At 47.8% G+C, this 18,523-nt stretch overlaps 1 protein-coding gene across 1 annotated transcript in view; it reads right to left on the bottom strand.

The window, feature by feature from the left end:
• Positions 1-6,606: 6,606 nt before the first annotated feature.
• The window catches only part of LOC124616509 (trypsin delta-like), a 32,715-nt gene continuing 20,798 nt past the window's right edge, over positions 6,607-18,523 (bottom strand). Inside the window, exon 3 of the mRNA XM_047144822.1 lies at positions 6,607-6,777. Coding sequence (XP_047000778.1) covers positions 6,607-6,777 — 171 coding nt within the window. The remainder of the gene's footprint in view (positions 6,778-18,523) is intronic.

Below are 18,523 nucleotides of genomic sequence, written 5' to 3'. Positions count from 1 at the left end.
AATACGCAAATGCTACGCACAAGCCCAGTTACGTAATATATATTGTAAATCTTGACTACTACATACCTTGGCATGCAACGTGGAGGACGTTTTCTTCATTAAGTACTCATTGCCCATAATCGTGTTTTTAAATTCACAAATTCTTGTTTTGTTTTGATATAGTACTTTCCTAAAATAAAAACCATTTTCTACACATTAAATTAATGGAATAGTAAGGCTAGTATTCACTTGAAGACTTACAAACCAAACACGAGTGTATGCTGTGTGTTGTATGAACATGGATATCGTTTCAGTTACTATTTTAACTTTGAGCACCTATGTTTACATTCTGTGTCATTTTTGGTTTTAACTTGACATTGCATATCAGCGTTATGTTGATGTTGTAATTTTTTGTGAGGGGGGGGGGGGTGGATTTAGGAGGAGTGTATCGTTCGCTTCGGCAGAGTAGTGCAATTGGTAAATGGTCTTAGTCGACAGTTTGAAGCCAGTAGTGAATGAGGATGAGTTTAGGCGAGGCAAAGGTTCGGAGAAAAATATAAGATTGAGGGTTAGTGTAGTGAGAGTGGAGAGGTAAATAGCGAGGAAATAACTGAGTCCAGAAATCTTAAAGAGAACCAAAAATTACAGCAAAAGTTTATTAAGGTGAAGGATACCGCAGGTTGTAGAGAGCACGGCTCATACAGCACATGGATATCAATTTTTCAGAGAGGCGCAAAGCCTTATCTGGTGAAATCATTAAAGTTTCCCGGAAGAGTCCAATCACAAACTTGTGAAAAAAAAATATAGTGACGGTTAGCACAGTGCAACTTAATTCTAAGTTAACTTTGTCCTGCATCAGGTCACTGATTGCTCCTCAAGAAATGATTATGCAGCAATGTGAACATGTAAACGGAATTAGCAGCATCCCTGCTCAGTGCATCGGTGGTGGCTTGCTAGTAACTGACAGTAACGACATGCCTGATTTAGAAGAATGTGGTGGCAAATTATCGTTTTTTTCCTTTTTTTTATTTTTTTAAGGTAATGAATCCTCTGACTGGTTTGGTGAGGCCCGCTACGAATTCCTCTCCTATATCACCATCTTCATCTTAGAGTAGCACTTGCAATGAATGTACGTCCTCGATTATTTGCTGCACGTATTCCAATCTCTGCCTTGCTCTACAGTTTTTGCCCTTTACAAATGGTTCAAATGGCTCTGAGCACTATGGGACTTAACAACTGAGGTCATCAGTCCCCTAGAACGTAGAACTACTTAAACCTAACTAACCTAAGGACATCACAAACATCCATGCCCGAGGCAGGATTCGAACCTGGGACCGTAGCGGTCGCGTGGTTCCAGACTCCCCTCTACAGCTTCATGAAGTACCATGAAAGTCATTCCTTGAGTCAAAACAGATGTCCTATCAGCCTCTCCCTTCTACTTGTTAGTGTTTTCCACATATTCCTGTCCTTTCCGATACTGTACGAACTCCCTCATTCTTTGCCTCATCAGTCCGCCTAATTTTCAACATTCGTCTACAGATTATATCTCCAATGCTTCAATTTTTTTTCATCCCGGTTCTCTCAGAGGCATTGTTTCACTATCATATAATGCTGTACACCAGGCGTACATTCTCATAACTTTCTCCCTCAAATTAAGGCCTGTGTTCGATGCTAGTAGACTTCCCTTGGCCATGAATGCCCTTTTTGGCATCGCTAGTCTGCTTTTGGCATCCTCCTTGATCTGTACGTCTTTAGTTATTTTGCTGCCTAGATAGCAGAATTCTATAATTTCATTTACTTCGTGACCATCAATGCTGATAATCAAAATATCCACGGGTATGCTGCCGGTCTATAGTGTCCAACGGGCACAATATTTCAGCGATCAAACATGTCGCCATCATCAGGTGAACTGACGGACTGAGCTCCTGTGAACGTGCCGGCACGGAGATCCGTACGCTATGGCTGCTCAGAGGGAACTGGGTTCGGTCGCGGCGGCGGCCGATTTAAATACCCTCCGCCCGCGGCGCGCTCCCTCCGCCGTCCGCGCCCAGGTCTGCTCGAGCAGACGTATAGTTGTGACGACCACGGCGGACAGAGCCATCACACCGACGTCATCTCAGACGCCGTCGCAATCTGTTCCACCGCGCGACCGTGGCCCTGGGCGCGGACGGCGGAGGGAGCGCGCCACGGGCGGAGGGTATTTAAATCGGCCGCCGCCGCGACCGAACCCAGTTCCCTCTGAGCAGCCATAGCGTACGGATCTCCGTGCCGGCACGTTCACAGGAGCTCAGTCCGTCAGTTCACCTGATGATGGCGACATGTTTGATCGCCGAAATATTGTGCCCGTTGGACACTATAGACCGGCAGCATACCCGTGGATATTTTGATTATCAAATACGCCGGGAGAAACTCAAGGATCACATCATCAATGCTGATGTTCAGTTTCTCGCTGTTCACATTTATGATACTTTACATTACTTTGGTCTTTCTTCGATTTGCTCTCAATCCGTATTATGTATTTATTAGACTGTTCTTTCGATTCAGCAGATCACGTAATTCTTCTTCACTTTCACTCACGGTAACTGTGGTGTCACCGCCAGACACCACGCTTGCTAGGTGGTAGCTTAAATCGGCCGCGGTCCACTAGTACATGTCGGACCAGCGTGTCGCCACTGTGTGATCGCAGACCGAGCGCCACCACAAGGCAGGTCTTGAGATACGGGCTAGCACTCGCCCCAGTTGTACGACGACTTTGCTAGCGACTACACTGACGAAGCTTTCTCTCATTTGCCGAGAGACAGTTAGGCTCGGCTCTGAGCACTATGGGACTTAACAGCTATGGTCATCAGTCCCCTAGAACTTAGAACTACTTAAACCTAACTAACCCAAGGACATCACACAACACCCAGCCATCACGAGGCAGAGAAAATCCCTGACCCCGCCGGGAATCGAACCCGGGAACCCGTGCGTGGGAAGCGAGAACGCTACCGCACGACCACGAGATGCGGGCAGAGACAGTTAGAATAACCTTCAGCTAAGTCCATGGCTACGACCTAGCAAGGCGCCATTAGCCGTACATAGTTTGATAGTTATCGAATGAAATGTCTCATCAAGAATGCTGTATTCAGAACAAGGATAGATAAAAGTTAAGTATTCCCAAAGCAACGTACTTTTCTTGCTACCATTCACTACTTATCCTGTTCCAGAATTCACGCCCGTCTGCGTTAGATAGCGTGCATTTCGGCCTCCTCTATCTACAAGGTGTTGGCACATTCGCCAACACATCAGTAACAATGTCGTCAGCGAATCGTATCATTGATATCCTTTCACTTTGAATTTTAATTCCACTCCTGAGCCTTACTTTTATTTCCATCATCATCTTCGATGTACAGATTAACCAGTAGGAGACAAAGACTGTCTCTCTGTCTTAAATCCTTTTCCATCGGAGCGCTCCGTTCTTGGTCGTCTACTCTTATTTTTCCCTCTAGACTCTTGTACATATTGTATAATACCTGTCCCTCTAGCTATCTCACATTTTTCACAGAATTTCTAATATCTTGGCCCGATTTACACTGTCGAACGCTTTTTCCGGGTCGACAAATCCTACGAACGTGTCTTGATTTCTCTTTGGTCTTGCTTCCATTAACAATCGCAACGTCAGAATTGCCTCTCTGGTGCCTTTCCCTGTTCTAAAGCCAAACTGCGTTCGCTCTCGCGATGGGAAAGCAAACAGTGTCTGGGCGTAGGATTTCGTCTCGCTTAATAGACTCTGGCTGTCGTTGCAACAGGTCCGCCAGCATACGCTGTATAAGATCGCGGTAGCTGCCCATCGCGGCACAAGTGTGGCGGCACGTGTCCGAATCGACAACTGCGCACTGTGGGCGCAATGGGCCATCCGTAAGACGGTTCGTATTGAGGCGCTGGCGTATGTCTAATATGCCGTTCGCCACCACGTACCACAATGAACGAGCATGTATGGGCAGCTACGAGGTACAGGTGGCCCGCCTCAACATGGTCCAGCGTGTTGTCGGGTGTTTCTGTTCGACGTTGTTGCGGGGTTGTCGTGCTTAATAGTTACGGTAACAGCCTCTCGAGCTCGGTGCCCTCGTCGCTGATAAATCCTCGTTCATGTTGCTCAGTTCGACCTATAAATCTGGGTTGTGGGCGACAGACGGAACTATATGCCCCACGGCGGCCGGAAGTGGAAGGTCTCAAGTCGCACGATCTGAAGCAGCGTCCCCGTCAAGCTGATGCTGGCTGCGGTCTGTGTGAGCACTATGGGACTTCACATATGTGGTCATCAGTCCCCTAGAAATTCGAACTACTTAAATCTAGCTAACCTAAAGACATCACACACAGCCATGCCGCAGGCAGGATTCAACCTGCGACCGTATCGGTCCCGACTGAAGCGCCTAGAACTGCTCGGCCACAGCGGCCGGCTCGCGCGTGAGACTCCTCATAAAAGACATCACAGTCGCATCGACCGCCCAAGAGTGTTGTGTTAAGCCTGTCAGCCGTTGACCATTATCCGCGACCGCGCGCCGTGGATGAAACGTAAAATCACCCTTGCGGACGCCTGCGAGAGGCCAAGCGTTAGCGCATGGAGCGAAGGAAACCATGGTCTACACGATCAAAGATGTGATCAAAATCGACGGCGACAAGGACGCCTCTGTGGCAGCAGGCCGCTTCCAGCGATGTGACATCGTGGTAGAGGCCAAGTGCGCTGCGGATGTTGTTCTCACCGCCTAAACATGTCTTGTCAGGTTGGATCATGTGTCCTATTACGGCCTGAAGACGTGTGCGAAGGATAAGGTCGTTCAGGAGCGTTCAGGAGCGTAATAGGACGATAGTCGTCACAACGGTGAGAACTGCTCGGTTTTGGATCCCGTATCATGGTGCCTTCGAGAAATTCGTGGAGACGGTATAATCGTGGCGGAGGAGGTCTTAAAACATCTGAATCCATTGAGCGCCCATCAGGGGATAGAAGGCGTGGTATAACTCGTTCGGTAAGGTGTCGGGGCCCTATGAGCTGTCGGGGCCCGGTGACGTACGGGTTGCTTGTGCGAGGGCCGCTGTTATGTCTTCAGCAGTAATGGGAGTCATCACGGAGTCGTCCTGGGCCACTACTCTGGGTTCAGTCAAATAGAACGGGATGTCTCCGTACCCGCGAACGGTCCTTGGGTCCTAGGCATAAATTCTGGACGAATGCTGCCGCGATGGCATACTATGAGTCAGCGCTGTCTCTACTGATGTCGTAAGATGGCGCTTGCAGTGGCGTTTCTGTCTGATGTGATATACACATGCAATTTCGGTGGCGATGGTATCCTGCACCCTCGCCCTGGGCTCTGGCTCCGTCAAGCTGTTCCACGGTGTGATGGAGTAGTTTATCTTTGAGGCAATTAACCGCCGTTAGCTGGTATCGTGGTGGCGGCTGTGTCGTTAGTTCCTTCAGCGCTATGTAGTAAAATTCTAACGTCGCCCGGCGCCAGAACGCATCCCGTGTGTGTCCGTTGGAGGGTCGGCCTGACGTGGTAGAGCCACCAATGTGAGGTGGTAGGATGTACATGCCAACACCGGAGGCAGCGGTCCATCACAGCAGCCATCTTCTGTCGACATGGGTCTTCGTACAGGTAGGAAACATTCAGCGTCCAAGGACCGCGGCAGCGGTACGTGAGTTGTCGGGATAGTGTGATCGAGCAGATGTAGGTGAAATGGTCAGTGAAGGCTGTCGACCACGGTTCCGCGTCCCTTGTCGCGGCTTGGATCCGGTTGAGACGGCTGGGAGAGTGGTTGCTGAATTACATGTAGCCACAACGGTCCCCGTGAAGAAGACTCAACCTCACAAGTACCCATAACGCCGTACATGTATAGTAGCGCAATGTCTGCGCCGCTGGATGCAATACGCTATTAAACTCGCCCCCTATGATGTAGTTTGCAGTATTCCCATTCAGGAGTGGAGTAATTTCGTCGGAATAGGAGGTGACTCTTCCACCCCAGCGAATGTCCCAGAGGGTTCGTCTACATTGACAACATGGACTGCTCCTACCGTGATGGCAAGGCCTCGTGCAGGTTGCAGATAGGTGACGTCCGAAGCCTCGCACAGTCGCAAGATGGGATGCTGTAGGCTGTGTATCCATAAATATTCAATTGAAGCTCTGGGCAGATTTCTTGAAGGAGGGTGTTATCCAGGTCCACCGCCCAGAGTGGATCATGCAAAATGCGAGTTTTGGTAATAGAGTGTACGCCGTTAGCGTTGACTGTACCCAGACAGTAGGCTTATGACATCTTAATTCGGAGTATGTAGGTATATATGGCGGCCTCTCGGTGGTAATGGGGCCGCTTGGCTACCCAGCGTTACGGTAGGCATGATTAACTCGGCGGTGTTAGCACTCCCCAAGTTGGGCGCCAGTCCCGTGTGGCGGAGGAGCGTCATGGGCGTCTGGTGCGTCTTCTGCGGTAGTGGTAGAGTCCGTTGGCAACGACACGCCAAAGTCAGCGTCGGCAGCTTGCTCCCTGTCTCCGCCCCATTGGTCGTCTTCCGTCGAGAGGTGGAGTTTGTTATGACGCTTCGGCGACCATTGCTTCCGCGTCTGTGTGTCCACCCTGTTGAATGGTGAGGTTAGTACCTTATAACACGAGGCCGACGTCCGGAACCGACACCTCTGGTACGACGACAGTGTTGGTGGTGGTGGTGGTGGTGGTGGTGGTGGTGGCGTGCGTTGTGTCCTTCAAGGGCGTCTCGTCGGGAGGCGCCGCCTTCACGGCGTCGCCGGCGGCTGAGCTCGCGGTCACGTGGCACTGCGTCATGGACGCAGCGTCTGTGCACACCGGCCGTACGGCTTCACGTAAGTGGTACTGCGGTCGACACCGCTTTCTGTACTGGTTCCGCACGTGGCACCAGGACAAAGCGGCGCGAAGGCTGTTTAACCGGTCGTGGCCTTCCTGTCCGCAGCCTCCACACATCCGCGGTTGTCCGTCATAAATAATGGTGGCTCGGAAGCCGCCGATGAACACGTACGGAGGCACGTGTTTGTGAAGTTCGATGCGTAACGTGTCAATGACGAGCGTGGCAGGGTCTTCGAACAGCAGTTTAAATACGAGGGAGCGTTTAAAAAGTCCGTGCAAAGACCGACAGATGGCACCACCAGGGCGTATCGAAGTCATGTTGTCAACGACGAGCGTGGCCGGGTCTTCGAACTGCAGTTCAAATACGAGGGGCGTTTTAAAAGTCCATGCAAAGTCCGACAGATGGCAGCACCTGGGCGTATCAAAGTCATGTTTAGTTATCAGCATCTCTGGAAAGAACTCACACCAAGTTTCAGCCATATTGGTCTCTTTATTTCTGTTTGGCATTCGTGTGGATCAAAGAAGTTGAATGATTGTCAAAAAATGGACGGAAAAGAATTTCGTGTGGTGATTAAACATTACTTTATGAATGGCAAAACGCCTTAGGAGACTAAAGAGAAGCTTGATAAACATTACGGTGACTCTGCAACTTTGATTAGAACAGATTACAAGTGGTTTCAAAATTTTAGAAGTGGCCATATGGGCACAAGTGATGCTGAACATTCTGGACGCCCTGTGGAGGTTACGACTCCAGAAATCATTCATAAAAACCATCATATGGTGAAGGATGACAGAATAGTTAAGGTGTGTGAGAGTGCTAGTCCTTTGGACATCTTGAATGAACTGGTACATAATATTTTGCAAAACATTTGGACATGAGAAAGCTATCCACAAGATGGGTTTCGCGATTGCTCACGGTTGACAAAAAACCGAATCGTGTGAAGTATTGCAAGGATGGTTTGCAGCTGTCCAGGAAGAATCCGCAGGACGTTAGGGGCTATTTTGCCACTGTGGATGAAACATGGATACGTTACTATACTCCTGAGACCAAAGAACACTCTAAACAAACAGTGGGTTACCAAGGGAGAATCTGCACCACAAAAGGCGAAGACCATCCCTTCGCCTAGAAAGCTTATGGCGACTGTCTTTGGGGATTCGCAAGGGATAATCGTCATCGACTATATAAAAAAGGGTGAAACTATTACAGTCGCATATTATTCATCGTTATTGGACCGTTTGAAAACCGAGCTGCAAGAAAAACGTCGGCGATTGGACAACAAAGAAGTCCTTTTTCCGTCACGACAGTGCACCACCACACACCTCTGCAGTTGTGGTCGCAAAATTAATGGAAGTAGGATTCTAGATCGTTTCACATCCCCCCTATTCTCCAGACTTGGCTCCCTCTGACTACTATTTGTTCCACAATTTGAAGTAATAGCTGGCGGAACAAAGATTTCATTCTGACGAGGAGGTGATTGTAGTAACTAAAAGCTGTTTTGTAGACTTGGACAGTTTCTATTATTGGCAGGGCATCAACAAATTAGAACAGCGTTGGACGAAGTCTATAAGTCTAAAAGGAGAGTATGTCGAAAAATGAAAAAGGGTTACCCGAAACGCGTAAGCAGTTTTAATTTTCGCAAAGACTTTTCAAACGCCCCTCGTATGCGCGCAGTATGCACTCTCACACTCGCGTTGCCCACGGTTACCGTGCTGACATTACCGTCTGCAGGGCGAAAGTGGTAGCCGTTGGTGGAACGTCGGATTAGACTCGTTGGAAGTGGTAGACAGATGGATGCCTATCAGTTCGTGGGGATCAACATGCATGTCGCCTCTCAAAAGCCGCTCGATTTCATAAGCCTTTGGTTTCACTTACGAATTGTCGAATGTGAGCTTCGCCGTCGCTCGGCAATAAGACAAGTCCATACCTAGTGAGAGCTCTAAATCACAACAAACCTAGTACCTCGCACAGCGAGTAAACAAACGCACGGGTGGGGCGTTGCACGGGGGGCCACGCGTACTAGCCGTGTCACGGCTAAATGTCGACTAACCCTAGACCACGGGTGTTCACAATGAAAAATACAGTGAAAAATACGTAAATAGAAGACGCTAAAAGTGACCACCTGCAACATCACTAAACAGCTGTGCACATCTAAGCGTCTTCAGATACATCCTTCGTAAAGTTCAACACAATTTGCACATGTATTAGCTGACGCAGTGTCAGAGAATGCATTCCTCGGTGAGTGACAGAGAACACCAGAAACGCTAGGTCGGAAAAAGATGTGAACGACAAAGATACTCACTCCTAAAAACACAGTGATAGATTTAAATTGCGTATCAGAGCACATAAAATGTTCGTATATAAAAAGGATACGTTTGTCGGGCGTCCTACATTGAATTCCGTAGTCATTTCACTTAGTGTTGCTTGTCTATTAGCAGTGACAACACTACGCCAACGCCGTTTCTCACGGTCGTTAAGTGAAGTCTATCGGCCACTGCTTTGTACGTGCTGAGGGGTGATGCCTGGAATTTGGCGTTAGCAGCACATTCTGAACACTGTGGATCACGGAACACTTGATTCCTTTACGAATTCCGAATGTGGCGTTCGCTCTGTTATTCGGTGGTTTGGTATTTCATTAATTTGTAAATGAAAATGATAATCTTATTTTATTACAGTGAGTAATCACTAAATAATTTTTCTCCTGGCTAAAGATTTGGTCAAGTTGCTAAAGAACTCCAAGTTAATGTTGTGTCAAACTGTTGTCTGTAAGTTGTGTAAGTGTCACTAAATCATAGTTCATACAACAGATTCTATACCACTGTTGATTATGATGAAACCAGTTATCTTCATCAAAATGATCATTAAAACCACCGAATATCAGCCGAGCACAACACTGACGTATGTTACCTGAAACAATATTCTTCGCAACTCGTGCTTTATTTCGGCTCCATACATCAGCTAGAAAAGTTAGTTATAAGGATCGTGCTATGAGCACTGTTTTTAAAGAACCAATCTGATTCGAATTATTTTCATTAAAATGAGTTCGGGACCACCGGTGCACATTTATTTTTACACATTTTTATTGCCTTCGGCATTTATGTCCGCAGAGTTGCGTAATTTGAATTTGCCATTGAGATAATTGTTAAGATGGCGTCAGACAATTGATAGAGACTTTCTACTGTTAGAGCAAATAGGATAAGTATTTGAAATACTTATTAAACTTTACTTTCGTATTGTGCACTATTTAGACTTCATCAAGCAAACATTTTATTTTTTTCTAAGGAAAGCACAGACAAAAAACGCGATACAAAATGATATCATCAATGGCTGCGCTCCTTGCAGCGGAAAGAAATAATTAACACAGATAGTGCTTACTGAGAGAGCAATTAAAGTTACAAATAATTATTCACTCATACTTATTATAATAACGAACTCTATTCTCAAGTAAAAATTAACGAATAATTACAATTTCTTAACAGACCTAAGTGTGATATGCGTCTTGCGTCCTGAACCTACAAAAGCCAACCAACAAAAGGTAAAAACTAAGGAAGACAAACGCAAATCATAAAAGGAATTTACAATTATCATTGTCTTTGTGTGATACACATCGATATGTCCAATTACATCATAAAATATTATATAAATAATTAATATTTATCATCGTTTTCACTGTTTTTTCATATGTCGAATAGATATTGTTTGTAACTGTTAGAGGCATAATTTCCTCTCGTCGCACTGCAGCTAAAATTTGTCTCGTGGATGTTACACGAAGTGGAATGTTCCATGCCTCTAGCTCTAACCACCATTCCGAATTCGAAGTTGACACTTCCCTGTGAGCGGCAATAATCACGTCAGAAACTCTTTGACGTGGATCAGCGTCAAAGCATTGCTCTTTCGTACCTTGTGTACGCAAGATTACTGCTACCTGTATATTTGCGTATCGATACCAATTGCTTGGGTCACCGCAGTATAAAGAGCGTCACTAAGAAATCGGACGTAGATGTGAAAAAATGGTTCAAATGGCTCTGAGCACTATGGGACTTAACATCTGAGGTCATCAGTCCCCTAGAACTTAGAACTACTTAAACCTATCTAACCTAAGGATATCACACACATCCATGCCCGAGGCCGCATTCGAACCTGCGACCGTAGCTGTCGCGCGGTTCCGGACTGAAGCGTCTAGAACCGCTCGGCCACCGGGGCCGGCGTAGATGTGATTACGGAAAGTTTATATCAGTTGTGTATTATTTGGAATCGTTGAGAGTGTGAAATTTGACAGAGAAATAGTGATGGGACCTAAACTGGTGACAGGATTTAAAGTTGAGGATCAGTTTATGTGGTATCAGGGGAATAACTCCAAGAAAAGATATTTTGTCGAGACAGGTTAGAAGTAGATGCGTGTGAACTGAGTTACGTTTGCGGTCATTATTGTTGATCTGTAAGGGAGTTACTGTAGTGTATATGCAGCACAGTATGTCTGATGTAGGTACATAGCACCGTCATGTAGGGAAAGGGTCAGAGTGCCCTTTGATGGAAATTTATTGACCGAGACCTACCTACACCAGGATTGCCAGCACCGTGTTTGATAATTAAAGTCTGTGATAATTTAGTATGATAGTATCACGGACAGTCTGTTTCAGAATGTGAGAAATATACACTCCTGAAAATTGAAATAAGAACACCGTGAATTCATTGTCCCAGGAAGGGGAAACTTTATTGATACATTCCTGGGGTCAGATACATCACATGATCACACTGACAGAACCACAGGCACATAGACACAGGCAACAGAGCATGCACAATGTCGGCACTAGTACAGTGTATATCCACCTTTCGCAGCAATGCAGGCTGCTATTCTCCCATGGAGACGATCGTAGAGATGCTGGATGTAGTCCTGTGGAACGGCTTGCCATGCCATTTCCACCTGGCGCCTCAGTTGGACCAGCGTTCGTGCTGGACGTGCAGACCGCGTGAGACGACGCTTCATCCAGTCCCAAACATGCTCAATGGGGGACAGATCCGGAGATCTTGCTGGCCAGGGTAGTTGACTTACACCTTCTAGAGCACGTTGGGTGGCACGGGATACATGCGGACGTGCATTGTCCTGTTGGAACAGCAAGTTCCCTTGCCGGTCTAGGAATGGTAGAACGATGGGTTCGATGACGGTTTGGATGTACCGTGCACTATTCAGTGTCCCCTCGACGATCACCAGTGGTGTACGGCCAGTGTAGGAGATCGCTCCCCACACCATGATGCCGGGTGTTGGCCCTGTGTGCCTCGGTCGTATGCAGTCCTGATTGTGGCGCTCACCTGCACGGCGCCAAACACGCATACGACCATCATTGGCACCAAGGCAGAAGCGACTCTCATCGCTGAACACGACACGTCTCCATTCGTCCCTCCATTCACGCCTGTCGCGACACCACTGGAGGCGGGCTGCACGATATTGGGGCGTGAGCGGAAGACGGCCTAACGGTGTGCGGGACCGTAGCCCAGCTTCATGGAGACGGTTGCGAATGGTCCTCGCCGATACCCCAGGAGCAACAGTGTCCCTAATTTGCTGGGAAGTGGCGGTGCGGTCCCCTACGGCACTGCGTAGGATCCTACGGTCTTGGCGTGCATCCGTGCGTCGCTGCGGTCCGGTCCCAGGTCGACGGGCACGTGCACCTTCCGCCGACCACTGGCGACAACATCGATGTACTGTGGAGACCTCACGCCCCACGTGTTGAGCAATTCGGCGGTACGTCCACCCGGCCTCCCGCATGCCCACTATACGCCCTCGCTCAAAGTCCGTCAACTGCACATATGGTTCACGTCCACGCTGTCGCGGCATGCTACCAGTGTTAAAGACTGCGATGGAGCTCCGTATGCCACGGCAAACTGGCTGACACTGACGGCGGCGGTGCACAAAGGCTGCGCAGCTAGCGCCATTCGACGGCCAACACCGCGGTTCCTGGTGTGTCCGCTGTGCCGTGCGTGTGATCATTGCTTGTACAGCCCTCTCGCAGTGTCCGGAGCAAGTATGGTGGGTCTGACACACCGGTGTCAATGTGTTCTTTTTTCCATTTCCAGGAGTGTAGTAGAGCTGCCATGGCAGCTTTACAACACATGCGATAAAGTTCAGAAATGAGAACATATACCAAAAAATTCACCTAACCCTTTTAAATGGTTTAAAGTGTCGTATTTAGAATCAAAGAAGGCTCAAATCGTTGGTAAACCAACGTCAAAATAACAGTCAGATGGTAGCGTCCCTTATTACAGGATCAATAAAAGAGCGTAACTGCGTTAAACATATATGATACGTACGACGAGTAGCAGACGGTGAACTGTGAAATCGCTAATCGTACATGGTTTACGCGATAGAAGTGAACCAACATACTGATTTTATGCTTTTCGGGAACTGGTCTTGGAGTGTAACTTGTTTTAGGGACGCGCTGATTTTACAGTCGCTTCCTGGTAGCGATAGCGGAACGACTTGTAGGTGCTCTAAGAAGTGTAACTGAACTGTCTTTCAGCGTTCAAAACCTAGGGGGGAGACCCGACGTCGTTGTAAACATTTCTGCTGTTTAGAGCAAGTCTCTCGGGAATATAGTCATAATTGCCACTCAATGAACCCTCAGATTAATTAAGAAGTTAATCTCTCGGTTTCACTGATAGGAAATTCTCCCGAGAAATTTTCTTTAAATAATCGGGAAACTTACTTCCATTATAGCAGAGGCTACAGATCAGTTTTTACACACAGAAGATTAGTGGAAAGAAGAAGCCGTGAAGGAAGATAACTATAACGAGAACTCTTAATAAGCAATCTATCTACACAGAACTCGCTGATTCTCAGACGATGAGATTTCACCAAACTAGACCTACAGACTAGGCGCGACGCAGCTGCATATTATCTACTGCAGTAAACAGGTACAGTAATTTTCCAGAGGGCAACCCCAAACATTAGTCTCTAAATTTAGAAAAAATATTTAGAAGCGTGTCGGTAACCCTGCAGAGTACCTACTTCCTCGCCAAATAGGGCAGAATCAGTAATTAAAACGATAACTAGTGTTGCCTGTAATCATCTGAAAACCTTTCGTCCATAACGAAAATTTGTTCCGGATCATGTGATCTATTATCACTACGACTTTAATACGATGTCTGTGTAGTGGGGCTTTAAAAAGGAAATGAAATTGAAGTCAATATAATAGACAGCGGAGAGGAAGTAAATGCTATTGAGATTGAAAGTATTTTGACGTGAGAAGAATTTGAGAGACCCCTTAAAAATCTGAGTCTGAACAACACCATGTAGTAGACGACATTCTCTCGGAATTACTAATATCCCCGAGAGTGACAGCCATAACGAAATTATTCCAGTTGGTACCCAAAATTTAAGTAGAGACCCGATGGCTATGCAATCGGTCTGTTCACGCCCCTGCCTTCAGATCGGAGCGTTCCTGACGTATTTTGTCAATGTTGGCCTTCCCGGCCGAAGTGGCCGTTCGGTTAAAGGCGCTGCAGTCTGGAAGCGCAAGACCGCTACGGTCGCAGGTTCGAATCCTGCCTCGGGCATGGATGTTTGTGATGTCCTTAGGTTAGTTAGGTTTAACTAGTTCTAAATTCTAGGGGACTAATGACCTCAGCAGTTGAGTCACATAGTGCTCAGAGCCATTTGAACCATTTTTTGAATGTTGGCCTTCCACGCTGCACTGAGCTGAAAACTGCTATCCCTGTTTACTAAATTGTGGTGCATACGTATCTCTACTGCCTCTTTGAAGATCGAGTCTCAGAAACCGTTGGCGCTGCACGGCTTTTTCGTTTTTTCGAATCCGAAGGTGTGTCCCTCGATAATGCTTTGTTCTGCTACCGCGGAGTTGTTTGTCTGTCCTAGTCGTACGTTCCTGATGTGTCCAGTAGGGCGCTGGGAGATACATCGTTGTGTCTGCCCGATGTATTCCATCCCACATTCGCACTCAATACTGTAAATGCCCGGTGTCGGCAACCCCAGCTGGTCTTTGGTTGAGCCAAGTATATCTCTGACTTTTTTCCGTGCGCGAAAGATGGTCGGTATTTCGTGCTTCTTTAATACTCTTGCGATCTTGGCTGTCGGCGGTCCAGCAAACGGCAGAAACGCCACACGTTTTGCTTCGTCTTCTTCTGGTTCCTCCTCCCGCCTCTTGTCTGCCCGCAAGGCGTGTCTTATTTGTGTCTCGGTGTAGCCGTTCTTTCGGAAGGTTTCCCGCAGATGTGCTAACTCACGTGGCCTGGTCGATCTGTGACAACGAGAGTTTGCCGCGTGAACTCATCAGCAGAAATGGCATGTTACAATTGCGACCAAAACCAGTGGCTCTTGCAGCTCTGTTGCAACCAGTCAGTGAAACATACCCTGCAAGATGAGCTGTCATTCTAAACTTAAATATTTAGCAGCTGTTGTTCGTCATCAAAGAAGACTAACGAGAATGGTGGATTTATGTAATTATTATAAATCGTCCCTGTGAAGAAAAATATGATAAGCTACGTAAGAAACTAACGGATTTACCTGACTCATTTCTTTGATTATTACCATGAGTCTTTGACGTCTTTCGACTTCCTGTAGTCGAATATTAAAACTAACTAACGAGAGAAAGAAACTAAGTAACCTTATCGGGTTGGTACAGGGGAAAACTACTGGTAATCCGAAGAAGGCCACGTGAAGTGACGAGGGCGTTAGTCACCGCGCAAGGCCGGAAACAAAGGATGAATCGAGGAGTAATTAATGAATATGAAATCAGGTGAGAGTTTCGGCATATTTTGATGTGAAACAAACTGTTTCCCTATCCATAATTTGCATATAAATTATATTTCGGTGTATCTGAAAATTTAGCCGAGTATTAAAGCGGCCACGTAATTCCAGAAAGGAAACAATCCGTATAATAATAATGCCCTATATACAGGGAACAGAAATCTGTTTACAGATTTCGGCTGGCACCTGTTTGAGAGCAAGTAATAAATTTCTCAATTCGGCGGCAGCTTCAAAGAGATTCAAGTTTAAACGGAGCGTTTTCTTCTTCTTGAAGCGGTAACTAATACAGAGAATCGCGCCGTTTGAACGGCCGAGGACAATTCCATGGCTGAGCAGGCGAGAGGCGTTTGACCATACAGCAAATTGGCACCGGAACTATTACCTTTCAGCATTAGGCACATTAGTGGCATGTGCCGACTATTGAACAAAACCCCTGAGCTCCACCGCTCCAGCCATTCTGCAGAGTATTCTTGGAAGATCCACTAGCTACCGTATCCTTAACGACCGTGTCTTGTCGAGAGGTTCCCTCCGCCATTCTGCTGTATGAGTCACAGTTAGTAATGATGCTCGGGTTCTTTGGCGATCGCAAGGATTTCAGGTTCGCCAAAGTCAGCACCACTCTTCTGTTGCCGAAATCTGGTTCTCATGGTTCAGTATTCTCTCTTCTAAATGTTCTCAGTTAAGCTTTAGTAGTAGGTGAACAGTATTTCTATGGTTCTTTCTTTGAATGTATCTGTTGTGCCTCTTGTTGCTCTCATTCATTGTTACAAGATATTTCTGCTGCGATGGTAGAGATCCTCCAAACGCCATGTGAATGTCGTATCGATGGCTGCTGGAGTTCTACATACACTCCTGGAAATTGAAATAAGAACACCGTGAATTCATTGTCCCAGGAAGGGGAAACTTTATTGACACATTCCTGGGGTCAGATACATCACATGATCACACTGACAGAACCACAGGCACATAGACACAGGCAACAGAGCATGCACAATGTCGGCACTAGTACAGTGTATATCCACCTTTCGCAGCAATGCAGGCTGCTATTCTCCCATGGAGACGATCGTAGAGATGCTGGATGTAGTCCTGTGGAACGGCTTGCCATGCCATTTCCACCTGGCGCCTCAGTTGGACCAGCGTTCGTGCTGGACGTGCAGACCGCGTGAGACGACGCTTCATCCAGTCCCAAACATGCTCAATGGGGGACAGATCCGGAGATCTTGCTGGCCAGGGTAGTTGACTTACACCTTCTAGAGCACGTTGGGTGGCACGGGATACATGCGGACGTGCATTGTCCTGTTGGAACAGCAAGTTCCCTTGCCGGTCTAGGAATGGTAGAACGATGGGTTCGATGACGGTTTGGATGTACCGTGCACTATTCAGTGTCCCCTCGACGATCACCAGTGGTGTACGGCCAGTGTAGGAGATCGCTCCCCACACCATGATGCCGGGTGTTGGCCCTGTGTGCCTCGGTCGTATACAGTCCTGATTGTGGCTCTCACCTGCACGGCGCCAAACACGCATACGACCATCATTGGCACCAAGGCAGAAGCGACTCTCATCGCTGAAGACGACACGTCTCCATTCGTCCCTCCATTCACGCCTGTCGCGACACCATTGGAGGCGGGCTGCACGATGTTGGGGCGTGAGCGGAAGACGGGCTAACGGTGTGCGGGACCGTGGCCCAGCTTCATGGAGACGGTTGCGAATGGTCCTCGCCGATACCCCAGGAGCAACAGTGTCCCTAATTTGCTGGGAAGTGGCGGTGCGGTCCCCTACGGCACTGCGTAGGATCCTACGGTCTTGGCGTGCATCCGTGCGTCGCTGCGGTCCGGTCCCAGGTCGACGGGCACGTGCACCTTCCGCCGACCACTGGCGACAACATCGATGTACTGTGGAGACCTCACGCCCCACGTGTTGAGCAATTCGGCGGTACGTCCACCCGGCCTCCCGCATGCCCACAATACGCCCTCGCTCACAGTCCGTCAACTGCACATAGGGTTCACGTCCACGCTGTCGCGGCATGCTACCGGTGTTAAAGACTGCGATGGAGCTCCGTGTGCCACGGCAAACTGGCTGACACTGATGGCGGCGGTGCCCAAATGCTGCGCAGTTAGCGCCATTCGACGGCCAACACTGCGGTTCCTGGTGTGTCCGCTGTGCCGTGCGTGTGATCATTGCTTGTACAGCCCTCTCGCAGTGTCCGGAGCAAGTATGGTGGGTCTGACACACCGGTGTCAATGTGTTCTTTTTTCCATTTCCAGGAGTGTATGTTGGCCGTGAACGTATTAATTTATCACGTTGTAGCCTGTTACATGTAATTTAAGCAGAAGAAGACGTGTTAATACGTACTCAAGTTGTTATCAACAGCCAAATTTTTTTCCAAAAATGGTTCAAATGGCTCTGAGCACTATGGGACTTAACTTCTGAGGTCGTCAGTCCCCTAGAACTAAGAACTACTTAAACCTAACTAACCTAAGGACATCAACACATCCATGCCCGAGGCAGGAGTCAAACCTGCGAACGTAGCGGTTTCGCGGTTCCAGACTGTAGCGCCTAGAACCGCTCGGCCACCCCGGCCGGCAAATTTTTTCCACAACACATCGACTTCTATACGAGTGTTGTCTGGGAAACCGTAGACTGCCAGCACGGTGGCCACTGTTTCGGTGTGCCTTAACTGAGCACCAAGGAGTGTCTTGCAGCCACTGGTGCTCCCAATGACAGTGCGGAACAAAGAAGACTAATTACGTCGTCGCCTTTGATGCGTCCCAGTTTTGCGCATGGTTTCGCTATGAATATTTTCAGAATTATTTCGCCGCAGTGATGCAGTTCCAGTACTTCGCGTGATTGTATGTGGTTCTGGTTCACATATCTGGTAGTTTCGAGAGCAGGCTTTAAATCTGTGACTTGTTGATGACAGTGGTTGTTACCTTCTCTTC

This window comes from Schistocerca americana, chromosome 5 (genome assembly GCF_021461395.2).
Source record: "Schistocerca americana isolate TAMUIC-IGC-003095 chromosome 5, iqSchAmer2.1, whole genome shotgun sequence".
NCBI lineage: Eukaryota > Metazoa > Arthropoda > Insecta > Orthoptera > Acrididae > Schistocerca > Schistocerca americana.
This window is presented reverse-complemented; position numbering and strand designations above follow the sequence as displayed.